General features: G+C 43.8%; 1 protein-coding gene across 1 annotated transcript in view; it reads left to right on the top strand.

Annotated features, from left to right (window-relative positions):
- The window catches only part of SLC16A2 (solute carrier family 16 member 2), a 148831-nt gene extending 126629 nt beyond the window's left edge, over positions 1–22202 (top strand). The window contains exons 2-6 of the mRNA XM_047097830.1: positions 11041–11185; positions 14739–15189; positions 16189–16332; positions 20124–20352; positions 21982–22202. Coding sequence (XP_046953786.1) covers positions 11041–11185; positions 14739–15189; positions 16189–16332; positions 20124–20352; positions 21982–22202 — 1190 coding nt within the window. The remainder of the gene's footprint in view (positions 1–11040; positions 11186–14738; positions 15190–16188; positions 16333–20123; positions 20353–21981) is intronic.
- Positions 22203–25212: the final 3010 nt, after the last annotated feature.

The raw sequence follows: 25212 nt of genomic DNA, 5'->3' as shown, positions 1-25212 counted from the left end.
AGGGTGAGGCAGGATGAATAGGTGGAGTACAGGATTTGTAGTGAAAATATTCTGTATGATACCATAATTATGGATACATGTCATTAACCAAAAAATTCTATATCAAATATAATTTAAATTTTCTTTGTACAAAAGTTACCTTCAAGCCCAATCATCAGTTTTAGTTGTACTGTAAATATTCAGAAAGGTCAAACAATGGTGAATAATGGTGAGTTCTAGTTGGTTAAATGTCAGCAAGATGATTTGGTGACTATACATAATTTTTTCCTCTTTGACAATATACTTGAACTATGCTTTTTGGGAAAATCCTGCCAGAATAAAATACATACATCATAAATGAGACCTCCTGTTGGCACTTTCTACTTCTCTGCCCCCTCTCCTTTTTTTTAATAACATCAGATTTATTGAGCTATAATTTACATATGGTAATAGTCACTCTTTTTATATGCTCAGTTCTATGAATTTTGACAAAAGAATATCATCACCACATTAAGATATATAACATTTCATCACTCCAGAAAGTTCCCTCCTGCTCTCCTGTAATGAATCCTCTCCCTACACCCATCCTTCCTCCTGGTATCCACCAATCTGTTTTTCTGTCCCCATAATTTTGTCTTTTCCAGAACCTTATGTAAATAAAATCATTTGTGTCTAGCTTATTTCACTTACTGTAATGTCTTTGAGAATTGTTGAAGTTGTTACTGGTATCAGTAGTTCATTCTTGTTTATTGCAAAGTTGTATTCCACTGTATTAATGTATTACCCACTTATTTATCCATTTACCAGTTGAAGTACATTTTGAGTTATTGCCAAGTTTTGGCAGTTATAAAAAAGGCTACCATAAACATCTAGGCATAGGTTTCTCTGTGGACATAAGTTTTCATTTATTTTGGGTAAATACCTAGGAGTGGTATTTCAAGCTCATGTGGCAATTGCATGTTTAACTTTATAAGAATCTGCCAAACTGTTTTCCAAAGTTGGTATACCATTCTGCATTACCACCAGCAGTGCATGAGATTTCCAGTTCCTCTACATCCTCCCCAGTACTAGGTATTGCAATTTCTTAAAAGCCTTTTTAGTGGGTATGTAGCGGTATGTCACTGTGGCCTTCATATGCATTTCTTGAATGATTAATGATATTGAGCATATTTTCACGTGCTTAATTGACATTCATTGTGTGTGTGTGTGTGTGTGTGTGTGTGTGTTTATATGTGTGAAATGTTTGTTCAAATCTTTCCCTTCATGTTTTAACCTGGATTGCTTGCTTTATTGTTGAGTTGTGAGAGTCAACACTGTGTTCTGGATACCAGTCTCTTATCATATCTATGTGCTGTAAATATTTTCCCCAGCCTGTGGCTTGCTTTTTACACTTTGATAACAGTATTTATCAGAAGTTTTAAATTTTGATAAAGTCTGATGTATCAATGTTTTTCTTTTATGGATCATACTTTTTGTTAATATCTGTGAAATCTTTGCCTAATTAAAGGTCAGAAAGATTTTCTCCTATACTTTGTTCTGTAAGTTTTTTAGTTTTAAGTTTTACATATAAGCCTATGATCCATTTGTATTAATTTTTGTATATGGTGTGACTATTGGTATTTATAAAGCTCTCTTAAATATGATTATCTCTGATTATTATTTATTTTTGTTAATATTCATTTATTTTTGAGAGAGAGAAAGAGAGACGGAGCATGAGCAAGGGAGGGGCAGCGAGACAGGGAGACACAGAATCCAAAGCAGGCTCCAGGCTCTGAGCTGTCAGCACAGAGCCCGTTGCGGGGCTTGAACCCACAAACCGTCAGATCATGACCTGAGTTGAAGTTGGATGCTCAACCGACTGAGCCATCCAGGTGCCCCACCTCTGATTATTATTTAAAAGAAAACTTGGGAACAACAGGGGAAGATGGCGGCGTAGGAGGACGCTGGGCTCACCGCGCGTCCTGCTGATCACTTAGATTCCACCTACACCTGCCTAAATAACCCAGAAAACCGCCAGAGGATTAGCAGAACAGAGTCACCGGACCCAAGTGCAGACGAGAGGCCCACGGAAGAGGGTAGGAAGGGCGGCGAGGCGGTGCGCGCTCCACGGACTGGCGGGAGGGAGCCGGGGCGGAGGGGTGGCTCGCCGGCCAAGCAGAGCCCCCGAGTCCGGCTTGCAAAAGCGGAGGGGCCTGACGGACTGTGTTCCGACAGCAAGCGCGACTTAGCGTCTGGGAGGTCATAAGTTAACAGCTCTGCTCGGAAAGCGGGAAGGCTGGAGGACAAAGGGAGGGTGAGCTGCGGAGCCCCCGGACGACAGAGCTCAGTTTGGCGGGGAACAAAGGCGCTCGCCAGCGCCATCTCCCCCGCCCATCCCCCAGCCAAAATCCCAAAGGGAACCGGTTCCTGCCAGGGAACTTGCTCGCTCCGCGCGAACACCCAACTCTGTGCTTCTGCGGAGCCAAACCTCCGGCAGCGATCTGACTCCCTCCGGCTGCCACAGGGCCCCTCCTGAAGTGGATCACCTAAGGAGAAGCGAGCTAAGCCTGCCCCACCTGCCGCCGTGCACCTTGCCTTCCCACCCCAGCTAATACGCCAGATCCCCAGCATCACAAGCCTGGCAGTGTGCAAGTAGCCCAGACGGGCCACGCCACCCCACAGTGAATCCCGCCCCTAGGAGAGGGGAAGAGAAGGCACACACCACTCTGACTGTGGCCCCAGCGGTGGGCTGGGGGCAGACATCAGGTCGGACTGCGGCCCCGCCCACCAACTCCAGTTATACACCACAGCACAGGGGAAGTGCCCTGCAGGCCCTCACCACACCAGGGACTATCCAAAATGACCAAGCGGAAGAATTCCCCTCAGAAGAATCTCCAGGAAATAACAACAGCTAATGAGCTGATCAAAAAGGATTTAAATAATATAACAGAAAGTGAATTTAGTATAATAGTCATAAAATTAATCACTGGGCTGGAAAACAGCATACAGGACAGCAGAGAATCTCTTGCTACAGACATCAGGGGACTAAGGAACAGTCACGAGGAGCTGAAAAACGCTTTAAAGGAAATGGAAAACAAAATGCAAACCACCACGGCTCGGATGGAAGAGGCAGAGGAGAGAATAGGTGAACTAGGAGATAAAGTTATGGAAAAAGAGGAAGCTGAGAAAAAGAGAGATAAAAAAATCCAGGAGTATGAGGGGAAAATTAGAGAACTAAGTGATACACTAAAAAGAAATAATATACGCATAATTGGTATCCCAGAGGAGGAAGAGAGAGGGAAAGGTGCTGAAGGGGTACTTGAAGAAATTATAGCTGAGAACTTCCCTGAACTGGGGAAGGAAAAAGGCATTGAAATCCAAGAGGCACAGAGAACTCCCTTCAGACGTAACTTGAATCGATCTTCTGCACGACATATCATAGTGAAACTGGCAAAATACAAGGATAAAGAGAAAATTCTGAAAGCAGCAAGGGGTAAACGTGCCCTCACATATAAAGGGAGACCTATAAGACTCGTGACTGATCTCTCTTTTGAAACTTGGCAGGCCAGAAAGAATTGGCACGAGATTTTCAGGGTGCTAGACAGCAAAAATATGCAGCCGAGAATCCTTTATCCAGCAAGTCTGTCATTTAGAATAGAAGGAGAGATAAAGGTCTTCCCAAACAAACAAAAACTGAAGGAATTTGTCACCACTAAACCAGCCCTACAAGAGATCCTAAGGGGGACCCTGTGAGACAAAGTACCAGAGACATCACTACAAGCATAAAACATACAGACATCACAATGACTCTAAACCCGTATCTTTCTATAATAACACTGAATGTAAATGGATTAAATGCGCCAACCAAAAGACATAGGGTATCAGAATGGATAAAAAAACAAGACCCATCTATTTGCTGTCTACAAGAGACTCATTTTAGACCTGAGGACACCTTTAGATTGAGAGTGAGGGGATGGAGAACTATTTATCATGCTACTGGAAGCCAAAAGAAAGCTGGAGTAGCCATACTTATATCAGACAAACTAGACTTTAAATTAAAGGCTGTAACAAGAGATGAAGAAGGACATTATATAATAGTTACAGGGTCTATCCATCAGGAAGAGCTAACAATTATAAATGTCTATGCGCTGAATACCGGAGCCCCCAAATATATAAAACAATTACTCATAAACAGAAGCAACCTTATTGATAAGAATGTGGTAATTGCTGGGGACTTTAACACCCCACTTACAGACATGGATAGATCATCTAGACACACGGTCAATAAAGAAACAAGGGCCCTGAATGAGACACTGGATCAGATGGACTTGACAGATCTATTTAGAACTCTGCATCCCAAAGCAACAGAATATACTTTCTTCTCGAGTGCACATGGAACATTCTCCAAGATAGATCATATACTGGATCACAAAACAGCCCTTCATAAGTTTACAAGAATTGAAATTATACCATGCATACTTTCAGACCACAATGCTATGAAGCTTGAAATCAACCACAGGAAAAAGTCTGGAAAACCTCCAAAAGCATGGAGGTTAAAGAACACCCTACTAACGAATGAGTGGGTCAACCAGGCAATTAGAGAAGAAATCAAAAAATATATGGAAACAAACGAAAATGAAAATACAACAATCCAAACGCTTTGGGACGCAGCGAAGGCAGTCCTGAGAGGAAAATACATTGCCATCCAGGCGTATCTCAAGAAACAAGAAAAATCCCAAATACAAAATCTAACAGCACACCTAAAGGAAATAGAAGCAGAACAGCAAAGGCAGCCTAAACCCAGCAGAAGAAGAGAAATAATAAAGATCAGAGCAGAAATAAACAATATAGAATCTAAAAAAACTGTAGAGCAGATCAACGAAACCAAGAGTTGGTTTTTTGAAAAAATAAACAAAATTGACAAACCTCTAGCCAGGCTTCTCAAAAAGAAAAGGGAGATGACCCAAATAGATAAAATCATGAATGAAAATGGAATGATTACAACCAATCCCTCAGAGATACAAACAATTATCAGGGAATACTATGAAAAATTATATGCCAACAAATTGGACAACCTGGAAGAAATGGACCAATTCCTGAACACCCACACTCTTCCAAAACTCAATCAGGAGGAAATAGAAAGCTTGAACAGACCCATAACCAGCGAAGAAATTGAATCGGTTATCAAAAATCTCCCAACAAATAAGAGTCCAGGACCAGATGGCTTCCCAGGGGAGTTCTACCAGACGTTTAAAGCAGAGATAATACCTATCCTTCTCAAGCTATTCCAAGAAATAGAAAGGGAAGGAAAACTTCCAGACTCATTCTATGAAGCCAGTATTACTTTGATTCCTAAACCAGACAGAGACCCAGTAAAAAAAGAGAACTACAGGCCAATATCCCTGATGAATATGGATGCCAAAATTCTCAATAAGATACTAGCAAATCGAATTCAACAGCATATAAAAAGAATTATTCACCATGATCAAGTGGGATTCATTCCTGGGATGCAGGGCTGGTTCAACATTCGCAAATCAATCAACGTGATACATCACATTAACAAAAAAAAAAGAGAAGAACCATATGATCCTGTCAATCGATGCAGAAAAGGCCTTTGACAAAATCCAGCACCCTTTCTTAATAAAAACCCTTGAGAAAGTCGGGATAGAAGGAACATACTTAAAGATCATAAAAGCCATTTATGAAAAGCCCACAGCTAACATCATCCTCAACGGGGAAAAACTGAGAGCTTTTTCCCTGAGATCAGGAACACGACAGGGATGCCCACTCTCACCGTTGTTGTTTAACATAGTGCTGGAAGTTCTAGCATCAGCAATCAGACAACAAAAGGAAATCAAAGGCATCAAAATTGGCAAAGATGAAGTCAAGCTTTCGCTTTTTGCAGATGACATGATATTATACATGGAAAATCCGATAGACTCCACCAAAAGTCTGCTAGAACTGATACATGAATTCAGCAAAGTTGCAGGATACAAAATCAATGTACAGAAATCAGTTGCATTCTTATACACTAACAATGAAGCAACAGAAAGACAAATAAAGAAACTGATCCCATTCACAATTGCACCAAGAAGCATAAAATACCTAGGAATAAATCTAACCAAAGATGTAAAGGATCTGTATGCTGAAAACTATAGAAAGCTTATGAAGGTAATTGAAGAAGATTTAAAGAAATGGAAAGACATTCCCTGCTCATGGATTGGAAAAATAAATATTGTCAAAATGTCAATACTACCCAAAGCTATCTACACATTCAATGCAATCCCAATCAAAATTGCACCAGCATTCTTCTCGAAACTAGAACAAGCAATCCTAAAATTCATATGGAACCACAAAAGGCCCCGAATAGCCAAAGGAATTTTGAAGAAGAAGACCAAAGCAGGAGGCATCACAATCCCAGACTTCAGCCTCTACTACAAAGCTGTCATCATCAAGACAGCATGGTATTGGCACAAAAACAGACACGCAGACCAATGGAATAGAATAGAAACCCCAGAACTAGACCCACAAACGTATGGCCAACTCATCTTTGACAAAGCAGGAAAGAACATCCAATGGAAAAAAGACAGCCTCTTTAACAAATGGTGCTGGGAGAACTGGACAGCAACATGCAGAAGGTTGAAACTAGACCACTTTCTCACACCATTTACAAAAATAAACTCAAAATGGATAAAGGACCTAAATGTGAGACAGGAAACCATCAGAACCTTAGAGGAGAAAGCAGGAAAAGACCTCTCTGACCTCAGCCGTAGCAATCTCTTACTCGACACATCCCCAAAGGCAAGGGAATTAAAAGCAAAAGTGAATTACTGGGACCTTATGAAGATAAAAAGCTTCTGCACAGCAAAGGAAACAACCAACAAAACTAAAAGGCAACCAACGGAATGGGAAAAGATATTTGCAAATGACATATCGGACAAAGGGCTAGTATCTAAAATCTATAAAGAGCTCACCAAACTCCACACCCGAAAAACAAATAACCCAGTGAAGAAATGGGCAGAAAACATGAATAGACACTTCTCTAAAGAAGACATCCAGATGGCCAACAGGCACATGAAAAGATGTTCAGCGTCGCTCCTTATCAGGGAAATACAAATCAAAACCACACTCACGTATCACCTCACGCCAGTCAGAGTGGCCAAAATGAACAAATCAGGAGACTATAGATGCTGGAGAGGATGTGGAGAAACGGGAACCCTCTTGCACTGTTGGTGGGAATGCAAATTGGTGCAGCCGCTCTGGAAAGCAGTGTGGAGGTTCCTCAGAAAATTAAAAATAGACCTACCCTATGACCCAGCAATAGCACTGCTAGGAATCTACCCAAGGGATACAGGAGTACTGATGCATAGGGGCACTTGTACCCCAATGTTCATAGCAGCACTCTCAACAATAGCCAAATTATGGAAAGAGCCTAAATGTCCATCAACTGATGAATGGATAAAGAAATTGTGGTTTATATACACAATGGAATACTACGTGGCAATGAGAAAGAATGAAATATGGCCTTTTGTAGCAACGTGGATGGAACTGGAGAGTGTGATGCTAAGTGAAATAAGCCATACAGAGAAAGACAGATACCATATGTTTTCACTCTTATGTGGATCCTGAGAAACTTAACAGAAACCCATGGGGGAGGGGAAGGAAAAAAAAAAAAGACGTTAGAGTGGGAGAGAGCCAAAGCATAAGAGACTGTTAAAAACTGAGAACAAACTGAGGGTTGATGGGGGGTGGGAGGGAGGGGCGGGTGGGTGATGGGTATTGAGGAGGGCACCTTTTGGGATGAGCACTGGGTGTTGTATGGAAACCAATTTGTCAATAAACTTCATATAAAAAAATAAAATAAAAGAAAACTTGGGGATGCCTGGGTGGCTCAGTCAGTTAAGTGCCCAACTTCGGCTCAGGTCATGATCTCACAGTTCGTGGGTTCAAGCCCTGCGTTGGGCTCTGTGCTGACAGCTTGGAACCTGGAGCCTGCTTCAGATTTTGTGACTCCCTCTCTCTCTGCCCCTCCCCTGTTTGTGCTCTGTCTCTCTTTCTCAAGAATAAATAAGCATTTAGCATTACACTCTCTAGTTCCATCCACGTTGCTACAAAGGGCCATATTTTCATTCTTTCTCCTTGCCACGTAGTACTCCATTGTGTATATAAACCACAATTTCTTTATCCATTCATCAGTTGATGGACATTTAGGCTCTTTCCATAATTTGGCTATTGTTGAGAGTGCTGCTATGAACATTGGGGTACAAGTGCCCCTATGCATCAGTACTCCTGTATCCCTTGGGTAAATTCCTAGCAGTGTTACTGCTGGGTCATAGGGTAGATATGCTAAGTGAAATAAGCCATACAGAGAAAGACAGATACCATATGTTTTCACTGTTATGTGGATCCTGAGAAACTTAACAGAAACACATGGGGGAAGGGAAGGGAAAAAAAAGAGGTTAGAGTGGGAGAGAGCCAAAGCATAAGAGACTCTTAAAAACTGAGAACAAACTGAGGGTTGATGGGGGTGGGAGGGAGGGGAGGGTGGGTGATGGGTATTGAAGAGGGCATATTTTGGGATGAGCACTGGGTGTTCTATGGAAACCAATTTGACAATAAATTTCATATATTGAAAAAGAAGAATAAGTAAGCATTAAAAAAAAAGAAAACTTGGAGGAAGGCACATCGGGAATTTTAATCCTTATTTTGCAGATGAGAAAACTGAGGATTAGAGAAGTGCTGTGTGACTTGCTCAAGGTCCCACAGCTGATAAGAAGTGAAATTGCACAGCAAGAGGTAAAATTGTGATGAGAGACTTCAGGTTTCCTGCTGTCCCAGGCCGGTACTTTTGAAGCCAGGCAGCTAGGACTCACGTTAGTGCCCTGGAAAGCAAAGATTCCCAATGGAAATCTGAGCAACCAATTAGGCACTGAGATAAGAGACACAGATGGTGAACTAGCCTTGACCAAACTCAGACTGCACTTCTCTGACTGACTTGGGGTTATACAACTGAAGACAGCCAGAAGCTGGCCTGGCACCATGCTCAGGTGATACTCAATGAATGGTTGTTTTTTTGTTTTTTGTTTTGAGAGAGAGAGAGAGAGAGAGAGAGAGAGAGAGAGAGAGAAAGAGAGAGAGAGAGTTGGGGAGAGGGGAAGAGGAAGAGAGAATCAAGCAGGCTCCATACCCAGTGCAGAGCCCAATGCAGGGCTCAATTCCACAACCCTGGGATCATGACCTGAGCCAAAGTCAAGAGTTGGGTGCTCAACTGACTGAATCACCCAGGCTCTCCTCAATGAATGCTTTTAGATGATGATGATGATGATGATTTGGAAAATGGTCAGACAAGAGCTCTGAAAGCAATTACAGAGTTAGAAATAGAAGCTAAGGGAAGAAGTTAAGGAAACTAATATTACTTAGACTAGAAAAGAGGCCAAAGAAGAAACTTGATAACAGCTTTAAAAGAAAAAAACAACTTGAGCTTTCTGAGGGCTAAGCAAAGGGAAGTGGACTAGATGAATCTAAGTAAAAGGGTAAATTTCTTCCTTCCTGTTGAGGATTGTTATGGACACTTGAGAGCATTTATAAACATAATAAACTCTTTTTATTTGAGCTTAGATTCAGGGATTTGCCAAACATGGGCTCTGATGAAGGATTTCAGCATGAGGGTTGCATGACCTCTTGCACAGTGTCCTTAGAAATCTCTGGGTGGCTCCTAAATCTGCCCTATGTCCTCATACAATTTGAGGAGGCCTTTGTGGACTTCCCTGCTCCTTAGTCTTAGCATCTTTACAGGACTGTTCCAATGCCCAACACAAGCCTTACTTTAGCTCCTCAAGGCTTAATTAATTCCTATACTCCTTGGCCCTGAAGCCAAGTGGAACAATGCTCAGGGCTATAAATTTGGCTCAGCATGCCCAGAAGGGCCTAAAATGCTGGCTGGTCCAAATATGATACCAATTCTTAAATCCTCTGTTTTATATCTAACATCTGCTTGCACACCTCCAATTATGGGAAGCTTCATTCATCCCCATAGAAGACATAATACAATGAACTTTGGACTAGGAATGAGGAGAGTTGGGTTTGAGTCCCAGATCTGCCACTAACTTGCTGTGTGATTTTTGTCAAGTCCCTTCACATTTATGGGCCTATTTCTTTATCAGTAAAATGGTAGTGGAGGAATCTCTTTGTTTTAGTTTATGTTGGTTTCATTGCTGTAACAAATGGCCCTCAAAAATTCAGTGACAAGAAGTTTGTTTCTTTTTAAAATTTTTTATTTAAAAAAATTTTAATGTTTATTTATTTTTGAGACAGAAAGAGAGAAAGAGCATGAGTGTGGGAGGGGCAGAGAGCGAGGGAAACACAGAATCTGAATCAGGCTCCAGGCTCTGAGCTATCAGCACAGAGCCTGATGCAGGGCTGAAACTCATGGACCATTAGATCATGACCTGAGCCTAAGTCAGACACTTAACCAACTGAGCCACCCAGACACCCCTGTTTATTTCCTATGCAATATTCATGGAAGGGGTTCCAGATTAGAGAGAATTTTGCTCCATGTAATTATCTAGGGACCCAGATAGAACTGATGGCAGTTCTTCCAGTCTTAATACATGGATTGCAAGATGACTTTGCAGTTGTAGCTCACAGGAAAGCAGAAATATCATGGGAGTTTTTTTATGGTCAAGGCCTGGAAGTGGTGTGTATCACTTTTATCCATACTGTATTGGTCAGAATTCAGTCATATGGTCATACCAAAGTGTTTGACCAAAGTGGTGGAGAAATGGAGTGCAGCCATATGGTGGCTAGCTAGAAGGTCCCACCATAGACTTGATGATCTCTAAAGGCCCTCTGACGCAGCTCTGAAACTCTGGGTATGTTTATTAACTAGACTCCTGGTTCCCACATTGCCCTGCTACAAGTGCTTTGAAAATCACCTAACTTCTCTGACCATTAGGGACTAGAAAGATGGCAATGAGGCCAATGCAATGACCCCTGTGAAAGGTCAGAGAAGAACTGAGATACCAGCTGCACCACCAGGTACCACATTAAGTTAAGTTGTCTTTGTGCTTCTTTTCTCTGCAGCCTGGGTAGGAGCCCTCTCAATGGGCATGATCTTCTTCTGTTCTCCCATTGTGAGTATATTCACTGATCGTTTGGGCTGCCGAATCACAGCAACTGCAGGGGCTGCTGTCGCTTTCATAGGCCTCCATACCAGCTCCTTCACCAGGTAAGGCTAGGAGTTGCTGGCCATTTGCCCAAGGCTGAAGGTTGGCTTCTTTCTGGGCTTCAACTAGGGATACTCATTGAACAATCCTCTGTGGTCCTTTCCATGTAGAGTTCTCAAGACTCTGCTCCTGAGAATCATTGTACAATGGGATTCATCTAGGTAGGTTCTCCAGGACACATTGATATATAATATCCCCAAAAGAGGACCCAAGAGTTCCAAAGTGGTGGGTGGAGCCTAAGCTTGAGAGTTCATGAAACTGGGCCTAAGTCCACTTTGGGCCACTAAATGGTTATGGAACAATATATTAGTACCATTCCCCTATCTGGGCCTCAGTTTCTATATCTGTAACGTGAGGGAGTTAGACCAGATGGTCTTTTCAGGTCTCTTCCAGCTCTGCCATTCTATTCCCCCTTCCATGTGCCACACAACACATGACCTCACTTGCCTTCCTGGAAATGAGCTTCTGGAGTGAATCCATGTGAAACACCTACCATTACAGGATTCCTGAGGGAATCTTATATTGAAAAAGAAGTCAGCTGAGCCCAAGGCTGTTTAGCATTTCTGGCTCCTTTCCAGGTATTTTTGGCTGCCAATGTATGGATAATTTGGGAAAGAAAAAAAAATCATGTCTTGGGCATAAGAAAGGATGTTTAGCAGCATCTCCCACTGGGGTATAGATCTAGCACCCAGCTACCCAGCTAGGCCTAGGCTAACCTCAAACTCCAGTGCAGTTGGTCCTACTGGCAAAACTTGGTAGTATCAGGCAAGAAGCAGGCTATAAGTTAATGTTCTGGTTTCTTTCTGCCAATCCTGCAGGATCATGTCTGCAGGCGAGGGGAGAAGTAAAAACCCTCCACCATGGCCTGAGGAATATGGAATTCCTAAAGAAGTCTGTTGGCTTTCAGCCAAAGATGCTTTGGAAGTTATTATACCTCCTACTTCCAATCTGCCTGGGCTGGTATATGAAAATGCTGGCCTGGAGACATGGGTAACTTGTCAGAGACTTGTTTTCTGAGCTTGGCTCACCAGAGAAGGACTATGGTTATGCTCTCTAGGCCTAAGGTTCCACTCAGAGTGGAGAATAATTGTGTTCTGCCACAACTGGGCCCTCTGAGGGGGATCCAGCTTTCCTTATGACTTGAGCATTTCTGGCTACTCAGCCTACCCTCCAGCAGAGCTTGTATATGACCTACAATGATTTCTTGGCTTCATCCCATCCAATTGGGACAGAGGAGGGGAAAACCATGTTCTGCTTGGAATGTGCTCAGCCCTCCTATGGCAGCAGCTCCAAGCCCTTTCAGGATCCCTCTGGTGGTTGGCCTCATTTGCCTTCAGTAAGCTGGTGCCTGGCCCCTTGAGGGAAGGAGCTAGGCCTCAGAAGTGGCTCCAGTCTCGGCACTACACAGCAGAGGTCTGTTTTTTAAGGTTGAGCTGAGCAAAGTATAAACAAATTAGCAACATACGGATCCCACTTCTCTTCCAATACACGTGAGCTCGGTTATAGGAGGGGAAAGAGCTTAGATGTATTTTTTTCTGGCATTCTTCTTTAGGCACATTGGAGTAGGCATTCTGTTTTCCAGCCCCTAAGCCCTTCCCCACCCCCTTTGCCTTTTCTGTAAGAACATCTTTAGAGCCAAGAATCTTTCTGAATGGCTTCATGTCTGTTGGGAAAGTGGTTCTGCTTGTGACTAGAGCTCCAAGTCATCCCTCCTGTTGTCTGAATTCAGGCTCTGAGTTCCATTGGATGACATGAGGTGGGACAGAGTGCAGTCAGGGCTGGAGATGCCTTGTCAAGCCTATTCAGGGGCTTCCTTCCTTCCTTGAGGCCCATCTAGAAACAGATCCATCAGATAGCACTCTGAACCAAATCCCATGTTTTGCCCTCACTTGTCCTCTCCTTGAAGGTCTACTTTAGACCTTCTTAACTCCTCTCCCTTACACAAGGTCCCCAGACCAAGCCAATCCCAAAAAATCTGACTGAAGAGGAGCAGTTAGTTTAGCTATGTATTCCAAGTGGAGGCAACACTTTTGAAACCAAAGCTTTTGCTCATATCCAGTGAATGTAAGCAGATGAGAAGCAACCTTGCCATTTGTAATGACACAGTTGGAACTAGAGAATACTATGCTAAGTGAAATAAGTCAGTCAGAGAAAGACAAATACCATATGATTTCACCCATATGTGGAATTTAAGAAACAAACAAACAAAAAAAAACATGAGCAAAGGTGGGAAAAAAAGAGGGAGAGAGGCAAACCAAGAAACAGACTCTAAACTACAGAGACCAAATTGATGGTTACTAGAGGAGAAGTTGTTCAGGGGATCAGTTAAATAGGTGATGATTAAGGAATGCACTTGTTGTTATGAGCATTGGGTGTTATATGGAAGTGTTGAATCACTATATTGTACACCCAAAACTAATATTATACTAACTGGAATTTAAATAAAAACTTAAAAACAAAGAAAAGCAATGGTGATGCAGTTGTCTTACAACTGTTGAGTGTTAATACATCATCTCTGCAGCATAGACCTAGTGCTTTAGTATAAGGACTGGGTCCATCTACGGGGACCAACCGCTTGACCATGGAGAGTATTAGTTAATTAAGTGGTCAGATAAGATCTGTTGTAAAATATGTGGAGTCTTCAAAAAGAAAACAAAATTCTTCATTAGGTTGTGCGAATATTGTCTAAGGGCAGATGGCTGGCCAAGGTAACCTTCCCATGGCCTTTACTCTTTTGAAACTTTGCCTTCTGTTACAGAGGCTTATGGCCACAGCAGAACATAAGAGTTTTAAGCCAGAACCTATCTTACTTGGCCAGGCCCACAACTTCTTTGAGGCTCCACTTCCCATCAAGCAACTAGGCTACTCTGAGAGGCTAATCCATATCATGTCCAGCAACAGGAACAAGACTCTGGAAGTTAAAGGGACTCCTTACTTCAGGATCCCCAGGGAGATCATCTAGGACCTATAGTAAAGGGTCATGGGATATCCAGACCTTGGGCAGGGTTGGAGATAAGGTGTCTCTCAGCCATTTTCTGAAATATTAAGGGCCCCTACCATGGAAAAAGGTAGTAGAGTCCCATGGAGGATCTTGACTTTCCAGGATCTTGGCTTCTTGCAGACTTTTGTTACTTGGGATAAAGCTTTGGCTATCAGCCTACCCATGGTGTCTAGGTGAGCAGTAGGTGAAACTGTTTTAAGGCCCTGTCTTACTCCTTATAGTCTCTTATCAAGCCATTGCATAGGTTGATTCTGGCATTCTTTTCAACGATTCTCTCTGATTGGGTACTATGATTCAAACTAGAGTCATACAGACCAAGAGTCAAGTCCAAGTTTCCTGATCCTGTTATGCTACATTGGGTGAATTAGTTCTCTGAGCCTCTGTCTCCCTCTCTGCATTATTATTAAGTCCTGTTCCTTGTCTTTTCTGAGGGTAAGTGGTAAGTGGGGCTGTGGGTTAAGGGTGGGGTATGCAGGTCTCAGGAGGGTGAAGGGAAAGGGCAGACAGATTCCTGGTCAGGCTGCTGAGAATAGTTCTTGGTGTTTCTCCCACAGCTCATTAAGCCTGCGTTATTTCACCTATGGGATTCTCTTTGGTTGTGGCTGTTCCTTCGCCTTTCAGCCATCTCTCGTCATCCTCGGCCACTACTTCCAACGCCGCCTGGGTTTGGCCAATGGTGTGGTGTCTGCTGGAAGTAGCATCTTCTCCATATCCTTTCCTCTTCTCATCAAAACACTGGGGGCTAAGATCAAGCTCGCCCAAACCTTCCAGGTGCTGAGTACCTTCATGTTTATTCTTACCCTGCTTTCACTCACCTACCGGCCACTCCTACCCAGTTCTCAGGACACCCCAAACAAGAGAGGTGTCCACACCCTGTGCCAACGCATCCTGGCTCAGCTTAGAAAGTACTTCAACATGCGAGTGTTCCGCCAACGTACCTACCGCATCTGGGCCTTCGGGATTGCTGCTGCTGCCCTTGGCTACTTCGTTCCCTATGTACACCTGGTAAGGAATATTAGGGTGGGCCCACCTTACCTCTAGGAAGCTGCCCTTGGCCTGCCTGAAGTCCAGAGAATAGAGGTGGAGGACACTAGAAGGGCAGAGCTGGGACCTTCGGTAAAAGAGACCAAACAGTGTTTGAAGAGACCCAAAGTGGGAAAGAACACAGACTGAGGGAAGATCTCAATGGGAAATGGGTAGAATTCATAAAGGGAAAGTCCATGCCTGTTTCCCCCTTGATAAATCTAGATAGATTTTTCCCCCTTGATAAATCTAGATAGATTTTCAAGAGAAGATAAGCATCATTGGGATTGAGAAGACTGGCTGAGATGACCCAAGGGCAGGGTTTTATAAGAGTGTGTTCTGTGGAATGCTGGTCTTTGTGGTCAAATGATTTGTTTAGGAAACAACGTATAATCAATCTCTCTAGCTTCGTATTGTCACAATCTTTTAAAGGTACCAAAAAATCAAGCAGTAAAAGAAACCCACTTGGCTTCATTTAACCATTATCCACCCAAATTATACTACCATAGAACTGTTGGTTATAGTCCAGCTATTATCTTCCATAGATCTTGTGTTTCTTAAAACACATGTCTGGAAATTTTACATGGAAGTTAGTTCTCTCCCCTGGTGACCTGCTGTTGCCCCAGGGTATCAATTCTGGGTCAGGGAATGGGGAGATTTGGGGGGAGCCCTTGGGTTTTCTTAGTTGTTAAGGCTGTATTCTGTCCTTCAAGCCAGGGCTTGGAGATACCCACTCCCCTTAGCTGTTGCTCAGAAGCCCAGAATCCAAAAAGCCAAGGGATATGAAGCCTTTTAAGCAATTAGAAGTAGCCAGAAAGCTTGTTCTGGATCTAGGGCTACAAAGGAGGGGGTTGAAGGGAAGGGAGCTCTTGCTGTGGTCCAGGAAAGCAAGCAGTAGAGGGTTCTGGATATACCAACAGTTAACCAGTCAGCTCCTTTTCTTCCCCCTGTCCTTGGGGGTCCTGGTGTTATGCTTTTCAGATGAAATATGTGGAAGAGGAATTCTTGGAAATCAAGCAGACCTGGGTGCTCTTGGTGTGTATTGGGGCTACTTCAGGCCTTGGGCGTCTTGTGTCGGGCCGTGTCAGTGACTCCATTCCTGGACTTAAGAAGATCTACTTGCAGGTGAGTGTTACCACCTTGCCCTGATCAGAGTGGTGTGGGGAGGAAAAGCCTGCCACAGATGCTAGGTTACCCCCAGCCTTTGGGATAGAATGGTAGGTTGTATCATTACTATGCCCTGGGTGCCAGCTCTGACACAAGCTTGTTGTTCAGCATGGGAAAGTCAAATTCTCCAAGCCTCAGTTTGCTTGGCTTTCAAATGAAGACAGTCATCTTTGTTCTGCCTCCTTCATCAAGATGGAGTAAGGATCCAGTGAGAGCACTGTGTAAATCGAACCTATAAGAACACTTACAAGAAAGCGTTTATTAATAATGGTTCTTCCATCTGAAATAGGAAACCTGAGGCTAGGAGTTAGATGCTGACTCCCATTGAGGACTGATCTCCTTGTTACTCCATACTCTCTTGGAAGGTCTTGGGCATCTATAGTACTCTGTGGCCCAGTGTTTCTCTCCTCTAAGCCAGCAGGACCAAGTCAATCACTTCTTACATTTCCAGAGTTACTTGCACCAAGCATTGGCTCTCAAATATTATCCTCTTGATGGACGCAAAAATAGTGCCAGAAAACACAACCTTACTTCCCCTCTCTGGGCCTCACTTTCCTCATTTGTACAATAAGAATAATTCTTGCCCTTCCTATCTTACGTTACAGAGGAGGATCAAAAGAAATATAGGTGTAACCAGGATTTGGGAAGTAAAAAGCTGTTATAGCCATGCAAGATTTTAATCCTTTGGACAGTAACACAGTGCATCATATTGCGGGCAGTTTCTGTGTGAACTGAGCTCTCGTCTTGCTTGGGACTACTGCTCAAGCTGTCTGTCTTTGTTTACCTGGCAGCACTAATGTCTCTCTGACCCTTGCTCATGCTTTTTGCTCCTGCAGCTTGGTTTACCACAATGTTTTCCACAAATGTGGAACCCTGTGAAGGGACAATATCAGCCCTTCAAAACATGTGGTCACAAATAATCCATTAAGAAGGTGGTTGAGTTCTGACTCTCCTGGAGAAGCCCTAAAAGCACTTCCAAGGGGCCCTGACTATTCTCATAGTAGGGATTTCTCTGTCTTCTGACAGCTTCAAGTGTTTTCCTAAATATTCTAAGATGTCTTAGACAAGAATATGATTAAGGATTTCTGTTGTGTTTAACTCTGTGTTAGATTTGCAAAAGCTGGTGAATCTTCTTTGTCAGAGCTGGGGGTGACCTTGTGGTTTATCCAGTCCAACCTCTCATTACACAGAAACTGAGAGAAAGACATACAGTCATGGCAAAGTTGAATTCATATGTAGCACTTTTCTCATATTTCACTTTATACTAAGTGATGGGTGGCAGAGCCATGTTCTAGAGATAAGTAACTTGACCAAAGTCAACTCAAAAGACTGTGATTGAGATAAACTAGTTATGAAATTTTGAATTCCAGGGCAAATATCAGGAATTGCCTTATGTGGGTGGCTTTTTGTATAGGAGAATGTATGTCTTTTTCAGCTTCTTCCACATGCCACCCCTGTATGTCTTCCCTGTCAGTATCAGCAGCTCCAAGATGCTAACAGTGCTGGCACTGGGCCAGGACTTTATCTTGAGGAAAAGAGCAGCCCCTGTCTAGCCATATAGCTCATTTCTCATTACAGTCCCTAGGAGAGAAGTAGGGCCCAAGCAGCTTTTGCTGTCTATTGTGTAGAGAAAGTTCCAAGGGAGGTGGAGGCATTAACTAGTCAGAGGCAGAACTAGGCTTAGGACCCAGTGCTTCTGCTGATCACTTCCCCTACCCACCCAACATTCTCTCCCCTTTTCCAGTCTTACTTGACCCAACTTTGCCACTTAGAGTAATATAAAATAATCTTAGAATGTTATAGCTGAAATATATCTTTATCAATTATAGTCCAACTGCCTCATTTTACAAATTGAGGAACTGAGGCCTAGAAAGGGAAAGATGAGTCCAAACTCATCTTTCTGGCAAGTGTCTCAGGCTAAGAACACAAAACAATGGATAAACTCCTCTTGAGCTGCTCAAGATACTCCATCACAGGAATTTGCCTCCCATTCTCCCTGGGTCAGATACAGGAGTATAGGCTTGGGAGAGGAAAGGAGTGTACATAACTTCAGGTTCTGAAGAGATACCCACTAGACCCTGTAGTTCCTACTATTGGAAAAGACAGGCACATGTATCTGATATACAGACTTCCCCTTGACAGTCTGCTAGAAAAGAAATGGTGACAGCCTGCAGGACAGCCTCACTTTGGGCCAATTCTTGAGGTCTGATTCTCAGTTTAAAGAGAGATTTTTAATTTCTGAACTTTTCAAGGCCTCATGGAGGATGTTAAGCAGCAGCTAGATACAATAGGTAGTAACTGGAGATGACAGAAATCAGTTAATGGGATCCTCTGTGTTGTATAACGCTATTAACTCTTAGTTGCCATACCATTATGGCTTGGTTGATAGGTGGATCTGGTTTTATCTTCTAGTTGTGCATGAATCTCCTAGAGGACGAGCTGGAATATCAGGGTTCTTATTCCTAGATTCCACCTAACTATCCCAAAACAGCCTAGGCAAAGTTCAAAAAGTTTTCTAGCAAAGAGATTTCCTCACATGGCATGTCCAGGACATTTGTTATCCTCTCTGAAAACCAACCAATCAACCTAACAAACCCACTGCCAGTACAATACAAAATCTTTAGGGCTTGAAACAGCCTTGACCCTCCTATCCCATCCATGTGGTGGTTTGGTGATTTACCCTTACTCTGTGATCACTTACACTTCCTGGGTAAGTTTACCCTCCTGTGTGAAGCATTAGAAAATCCTGGGTCCTGTTAAGGCTTTGGTAAACAGATCAGGTCTTACCCCTGACCCTGCGATGACCTGGCTCTGCTGGCTACAGTGGGTGAGAGGAGGGGTTTATTTCCCTGCCTGCAGCCCAGGTCTTCAGTCTGGCTCACTGACACAGGTTGCAGATGACCTTAATCAAAAGACCAACTGTGTTTCCAGTTTCTCTTCTCTCTTTTGAGTGGGAAAAACCAGCCTCTGGAAAGGCAGCTTCTTTGTTTTAGAGTCATTTTGCTCAGCCCAAAGAAAGCCCAGTGGCTAGTCAGTGCCCCTGAACTTGTTTCAGCTCCCTAGACACCCTCCTAGTGCCTTGGTTCTCCTTAAAGTCCCCTTTGTTGTCTTTGCATGGTACCCAACCAAGTCCAGAGGACCCCACAGCCATGCTGAGATGGGTGGTGTGTCTCATGTCCTAAATCATAAGGAACCTGGGTGAACCTCCCAATGGTCTTCTTCATGCCAAGGTGTTTTCTAAAAGTGGCCACCCAATAAATGAGCGCTGCGTCCTTTCTTATTTCAGAAAGCTCTGCCTTCCATTCATGCCCCCATCTAATCATCATTCAAGTTATCCTCATTTCCTTCTCTTCCTCTTCTCAGACCTTAATTGGATCTGAGAACACCAGCATGATCTGATCCCAGACCCTAATACCTGGGCAGCCAAACACAAGATCAGAACAACAGCAATTTCTTTTAGCTTAGAGTCCAGTGAAAAGACGACTTCTTAAGGGTGGGGCCATGCCCCTTACCTTTTTAAAAAATGTTGATGGAATCACAGTTAAGTAGGGACTGTCTTAAAAACTTTGAATCTTTCAGTGCAGGACTTAGAAAGGGCTTACGTAATTATTTAGCCCAACTGCTTTCTCTGCTGACACTCCCTGTCCTAATTTATAGATGGTAGAAATGAAACCCTGAGAAAGGAGATATGATTGCTATGTGGTCTTGACTGACAAGCACAACATGACCTAAGGTTCTTGCTCCTCCAGGTCATCTCCTTCCTGCTCCTGGGCCTGATGTCCATGATGATTCCCCTGTGCCGGGGCTTTGGGGGCCTCATCGTTGTCTGCCTCTTCCTGGGCCTGTGTGATGGCTTCTTCATCACCATCATGGCCCCCATCGCATTTGAGCTGGTGGGCCCAATGCAGGCCTCACAGGCAATTGGCTACCTCCTTGGCATGATGGCCCTGCCGATGATTGCTGGGCCCCCCATTGCAGGTGAGGCTGATACTACAGGGAGGGCATGAGTGTGGGAGTCCTGTCTTCCCTGGGCCCTAGCAATCCTGAGTACCTCTGCTGTAAGTCCTTTTTTTACTCTTATTCTCTATTTAAGCAGCCTTGTCAAAGCGTATGAAACCTCTTACCTCTATTCGTGGAAGAGGTTAACTACAGTATATGTGCATGGATTCATTTTTTGGGAATGGGCTGTTCATGGCTCTCTATCTGTTTCAGTGGGGTTTATTTTAGACAGCCTGGATAATTCCAGGAGGGTAAAGAGAGAAATGGGTTTGGCTTTTTGATCATTCTATTGGTTCAGTGTCTTCTATCTTTCTCTTTATAAGCAAATAATTATTTGCAAGGTAGTTGGGCAGAAAGAGAAGAGAAAGTGGACCCTGGCTTCATTAAGACTTAGAGATGCTCCCCCTCCTTCTCTATTGGCTTCTGAACTAAGCCTGTAGAAGAGACTTTGATTAAAACCAAATCCTAGGACTGGGCCAGTGAGGCTTACTTCTAGCAGGTAGTAGGCAAAGTGTTCGCTTGCTGTCTTTCAGTATTCTCAGTTTCCTTCTCCATTCTCCCAAAAGAGCATTGTTGATACCCCAGGGGACATAGGAAACAAGGAAAACCAATGAAAAGAGAACTCCATTTCTTTTCTTTAGGATTTAATGCAAATATTGATTTGTGGGTTAGCCTTCCTAGGCTATCCAACTGGGCTAACTCAACAAATATCCCTTGAACACCAATTGTGTGCAAGGTGTTGTAAGGGCATGTCATGCTGTGTGACAGTGACAAAAGCTTCCACCCACGCCCTTGTGCAACAGCCATGGGGCTCACTGAAGGAGGGGAGCCTCTACCCAGCCCCCAGTCCCAGAGGTGGATCCCAGAATCCACATCTCTTTCCATTTTGCTTACCATCTAAGCAGCCCAAGGGCCTACTTTCTTTTCCTCAGTAGTGTTTCTGTGATCATCTTTCCTGTGAGGTGCCCCATGTTAGCTTCTGAAGGTAAGCAGGGGAATACTTGCATACCATGCCAAACATATCCATGTTATTAGCAACCTATAGAAACCCAGAGGGGCCAACCATATCTATAACTGGATGAAGGATATACAAACAGCCTTCCCTTAGGGTGAATGGGAACTTCAGAGAAAGGGCACTTATGAGAAAGAGAAAATAGAAACTTAGCTGAATTGTTCCATAAGAACACTCTAGCCTAAGTTGGGGGTGGAGGGTATATCACTATAAATCAAGTCAAGACTTGGCCATCTTCTGTGGAACTCTTTTGAACTAGCTTCCCTCCTAACTCCATACCTAGGAGTGACTGGAAGTCAAGCTGTAGCTTCATGAAAGTAAAAAATGGAGAACTTCAAGAGAAGCTTCATTAGCCTCTTTCATAATAAGCATTAACCTCAAGGGCCTGCAACTCCATTACCTCAGAGAGGAGCCACCTGAATTTGTAACAGAGGTTTTATTTTTTTCATTGCGAATGTTTAAATTGAGGGGATCCTGGGTAAAGATAGTGCAGGCCAAGATCCACTGGATAGGCATTGTGATGGCCCCTAAAAGAGGCAGATAGCACCTTTGGGCAAAAGGGCAAAGCTGAACTTGACTTGTCTCTCTTATTTCAGGCCTCCTCCGCAACTGTTTTGGGGACTACCATGTGGCCTTCTACTTTGCTGGTGTGCCCCCAATCATTGGGGCTATAATCCTCTTCTTCGTCCCTCTGATGCATCAAAGGATGTTCAAGAAAGAGCAAAGGGATTCCAGCAAGGATAAAATGTTGGCCCCTGATGCAGACCCTAATGGGGAGCTGCTGCCTGGCTCCCCCATCCCTGAGGAACCAATCTAATGTGTTTTCCTTGCCATTGTGTGCTTCTCCCCAACCCTTTCCCTTCACTCCACCCTGCTCAGCTTTTACATTTTTGCCATCAGCACACTTGTTCTCAAACATGCACACACAGCAGTTCAGACACCTGACCATCCCCTTGGAGCCAAAGCTCCTGTTAAACTCATTAACCAAATTCTCCCTGTTAATGCCTTTAAATTTGCCAGGGTCCTTCTCCCAGGAGCTAGAAAAGCTTGGGATCCCCCTGGCCTTTGGAACATCTCCATATACTTTCTAACACCTGGAGATGGTACCTCCTGGCCCCAGATTGCTAGTCACCCACTAAAAGCAACTTCCAAAGGTGCTACTGTGTCCCTCGGAGCCTGGTGGGAAGACCCAAGACTCTGTGTGCTCAGGATTTCCTTGTCATCTGTCCTTGGAAACCATTGGTAAAGGGGAAGAGAAAGGGCAGAGAGGTAAAATCAGACAATGAGCCTTGCTTAATCTCAGAGCCTCTGAGGGCTGTGGCTTCCCAAGAGCTGTGGGTGACATCACTTTACAAGTGTACAAATAGTTTCCCCATCATACAGTTGGTTAACAGTCCGCTTCTTTCTTCCCTTCATTTGTTTCCTTTACTGCTTCTTCTCCCTTCTCTTCCCCCTCTATTTCTTTTTATGACTGTCATAGATGCATGGGTGCTTGAAGACAGGAGGGATCTAGAGCTTGTGCCAATCAGCCTCACCTTGGCCCAGCCCACCCCTAACATGTCATTAATTCCACTCATCTCAGGCTGAGCCACATCTTACTTTTTAGCTCAAGCTTCTATAATTATAAACTGGAAGAGTAGAATATCACATAGGGAAAGGGATCTTAAACACCATAAAGCTCCACTCACTGATTTTTACAGAGTTTCCAGGCCAGTGCAGTAACTTGCAGGCACTACCAGCTCCCCATCCTTATATTCATCTGTCAAAATGTGAAGAAATTCCTTTCATTTCAGCATGCAGAGGAGGACTGATGATGGGGGAGGGCATGATTGGGGGAGGGGCAATAGTTATTGACCTGGCAAAGGACCAACTCCTCCATCTCTCATTATTCATGATAGGTTAATATTACCATCTGGGTCAGGGCAGGAAAGGGACTGTTTTAGGGAAAATCCCATTCCCAACCTGGATGCCCCAAGGGTAGAGGCAGCAGCTGCATGTAGTGTTGAACAATTTCTCTTAGGAAGAGGGAAGCCTCCTAGCCTTTATCACTGAATGTGTCTCCCATGCTGGGCATTCTGAGCCATTCTGCTTAGCAGGCATTAAAGGTGCCAGGAAAGGTAGCGTCTGGACCATCTTAATCCCTCTGAAATAGGTGCCAGATGTTCCCCTATGCCCAGATTCTGGGCAACACTCTTGCTGAAGAGCATTCCCAGCCAGGCTGTGTCCAAGCTAGCACAACTCACCCCCTTAGGAGCTCAGTTTCTCTCCTTACTTGGTCTCTTTGTGTCTCTTTCTCCCTATTCTGGGCATTTGTCTGTTGTGCTCCTGTTACTCTAATCTTTCATCACCTTCTTGTCAGGCATCCTTGGCTGTTACTAGGAGCTAACAGTGACTTGCCACCCTAAGACAGGGCCATCCCAGGGACAGAAGGATGAGGTTGCCTGTGAGGAGCTCCAAAGAAAACAGTGGTCCCCACCCATAACATTTTCCGCTACAAATAGGCAGCTGTGGCATGGTGGGCCTATGATGGCTTCATTCAAGTCCAAAGTCCTGTATGCCCTCCGTTGGTCCTAGTCCAGCTTTTATCAACCCCCCCGAAGGAAAACCCACTGGTTCTTAGACCTGTGGATAGGAAGGGGCCTAATTACTATCCTGTTGGCTCCAAAAGCAGTGGAACAGGGGGAGCTTGACCCCAGAAGCCTTGTAACTGACCACTGAAAATGTTGGAGCAACAAACCCCTGCTCTCATTCTTCCTGTCCTTCCCCTACCAAGTCACTAAAGGGCAGTTCTGTAGGGCCTCAAGGTAAAGGCCTTGAGGTGAGCACCTTTTGTTGCTCAAGGTGAAGATAGCTCTTAAAAATCAGGTGCCAACTACTTCTCTCCAGATGAAGGAAAGACATTCACAGGTCGCAAATCTGCCCTATCAGTTGTCACATGACATAGTGGGATATCAGTTTATTTCTTCCACATATGTGCATGTACATGTGTGAGCTTGTGTGCTTTTGGAGAGAATGCTGGTTGGTGAAAGCAGCTCAGTATTAATATTTCGGGAAGGATGCAGCCTCTAATGCACCACAGTTAAATCTAGGAAAACGAACAAAATTTGGGAGCTTGAGATCTGGGACATTTAAATCCTCAAAAGGTTTGGAACAAAATAAACATATCTAAAAATCTAGATTTGGTATGTGTGTTGCCTACAAGGGTGAAATACTCTTAACCTAGTTAACAGCAAGAAGTTTGGCTTCAGAACTGAAATTTCGTTTCAAATAAAATTTCTGCCAGGGTCTATACTCTCTGTGAGAGCAGAAATTGGAAAAGGAGCTATATAGGGGGTTTGGAGCTGGGTGGATTCTAATCTAATCTAATCTAATCTATTCAGGATTAGATTTTTAGGAGCTCTAAAGTAGAAAAGCAGTCACTTTACAAAATGAGAACACAATTAGTGGCTGAGGCTCAGTGGAGGCCCCACCAAGGCCACCGCCTTGGGACTTACATGCCATGTTGAAAATGGACATAGACCTTAGCAACAATCCAATTTAATCCTCTCCCTTGTTATCGATGGAGAACCTGAAGGTACTGGTATAGCTGGGTTACACAGCCAGAACAGCAACAGACCCTGGAATTGAGGGTGATGCAAAAGACAGACCTACAACAATGACAAAAGATGGGAGTAACTTGAGTCTCCCTTGTCCACGTTCTGCATTGAATTTAAGTGAGGAAACCTGAGGCCTAGCGATAGTAAGGGACTGAGCAAGTTCACATAGTTCATCAGTGACAGAGCCTACTGAGACTTGGACTCAGGTAATTGACTTCCAGTCCAGTCCAA

The sequence above is a fragment of the Lynx rufus genome, unplaced genomic scaffold, assembly GCF_022079265.1.
Source record: "Lynx rufus isolate CCGP_SWC_20201006 ecotype Redwood Valley unplaced genomic scaffold, mLynRuf1.p SCAF_42, whole genome shotgun sequence".
In the NCBI taxonomy this organism is placed as follows: Eukaryota; Metazoa; Chordata; class Mammalia; order Carnivora; family Felidae; genus Lynx; species Lynx rufus.
This window is presented reverse-complemented; position numbering and strand designations above follow the sequence as displayed.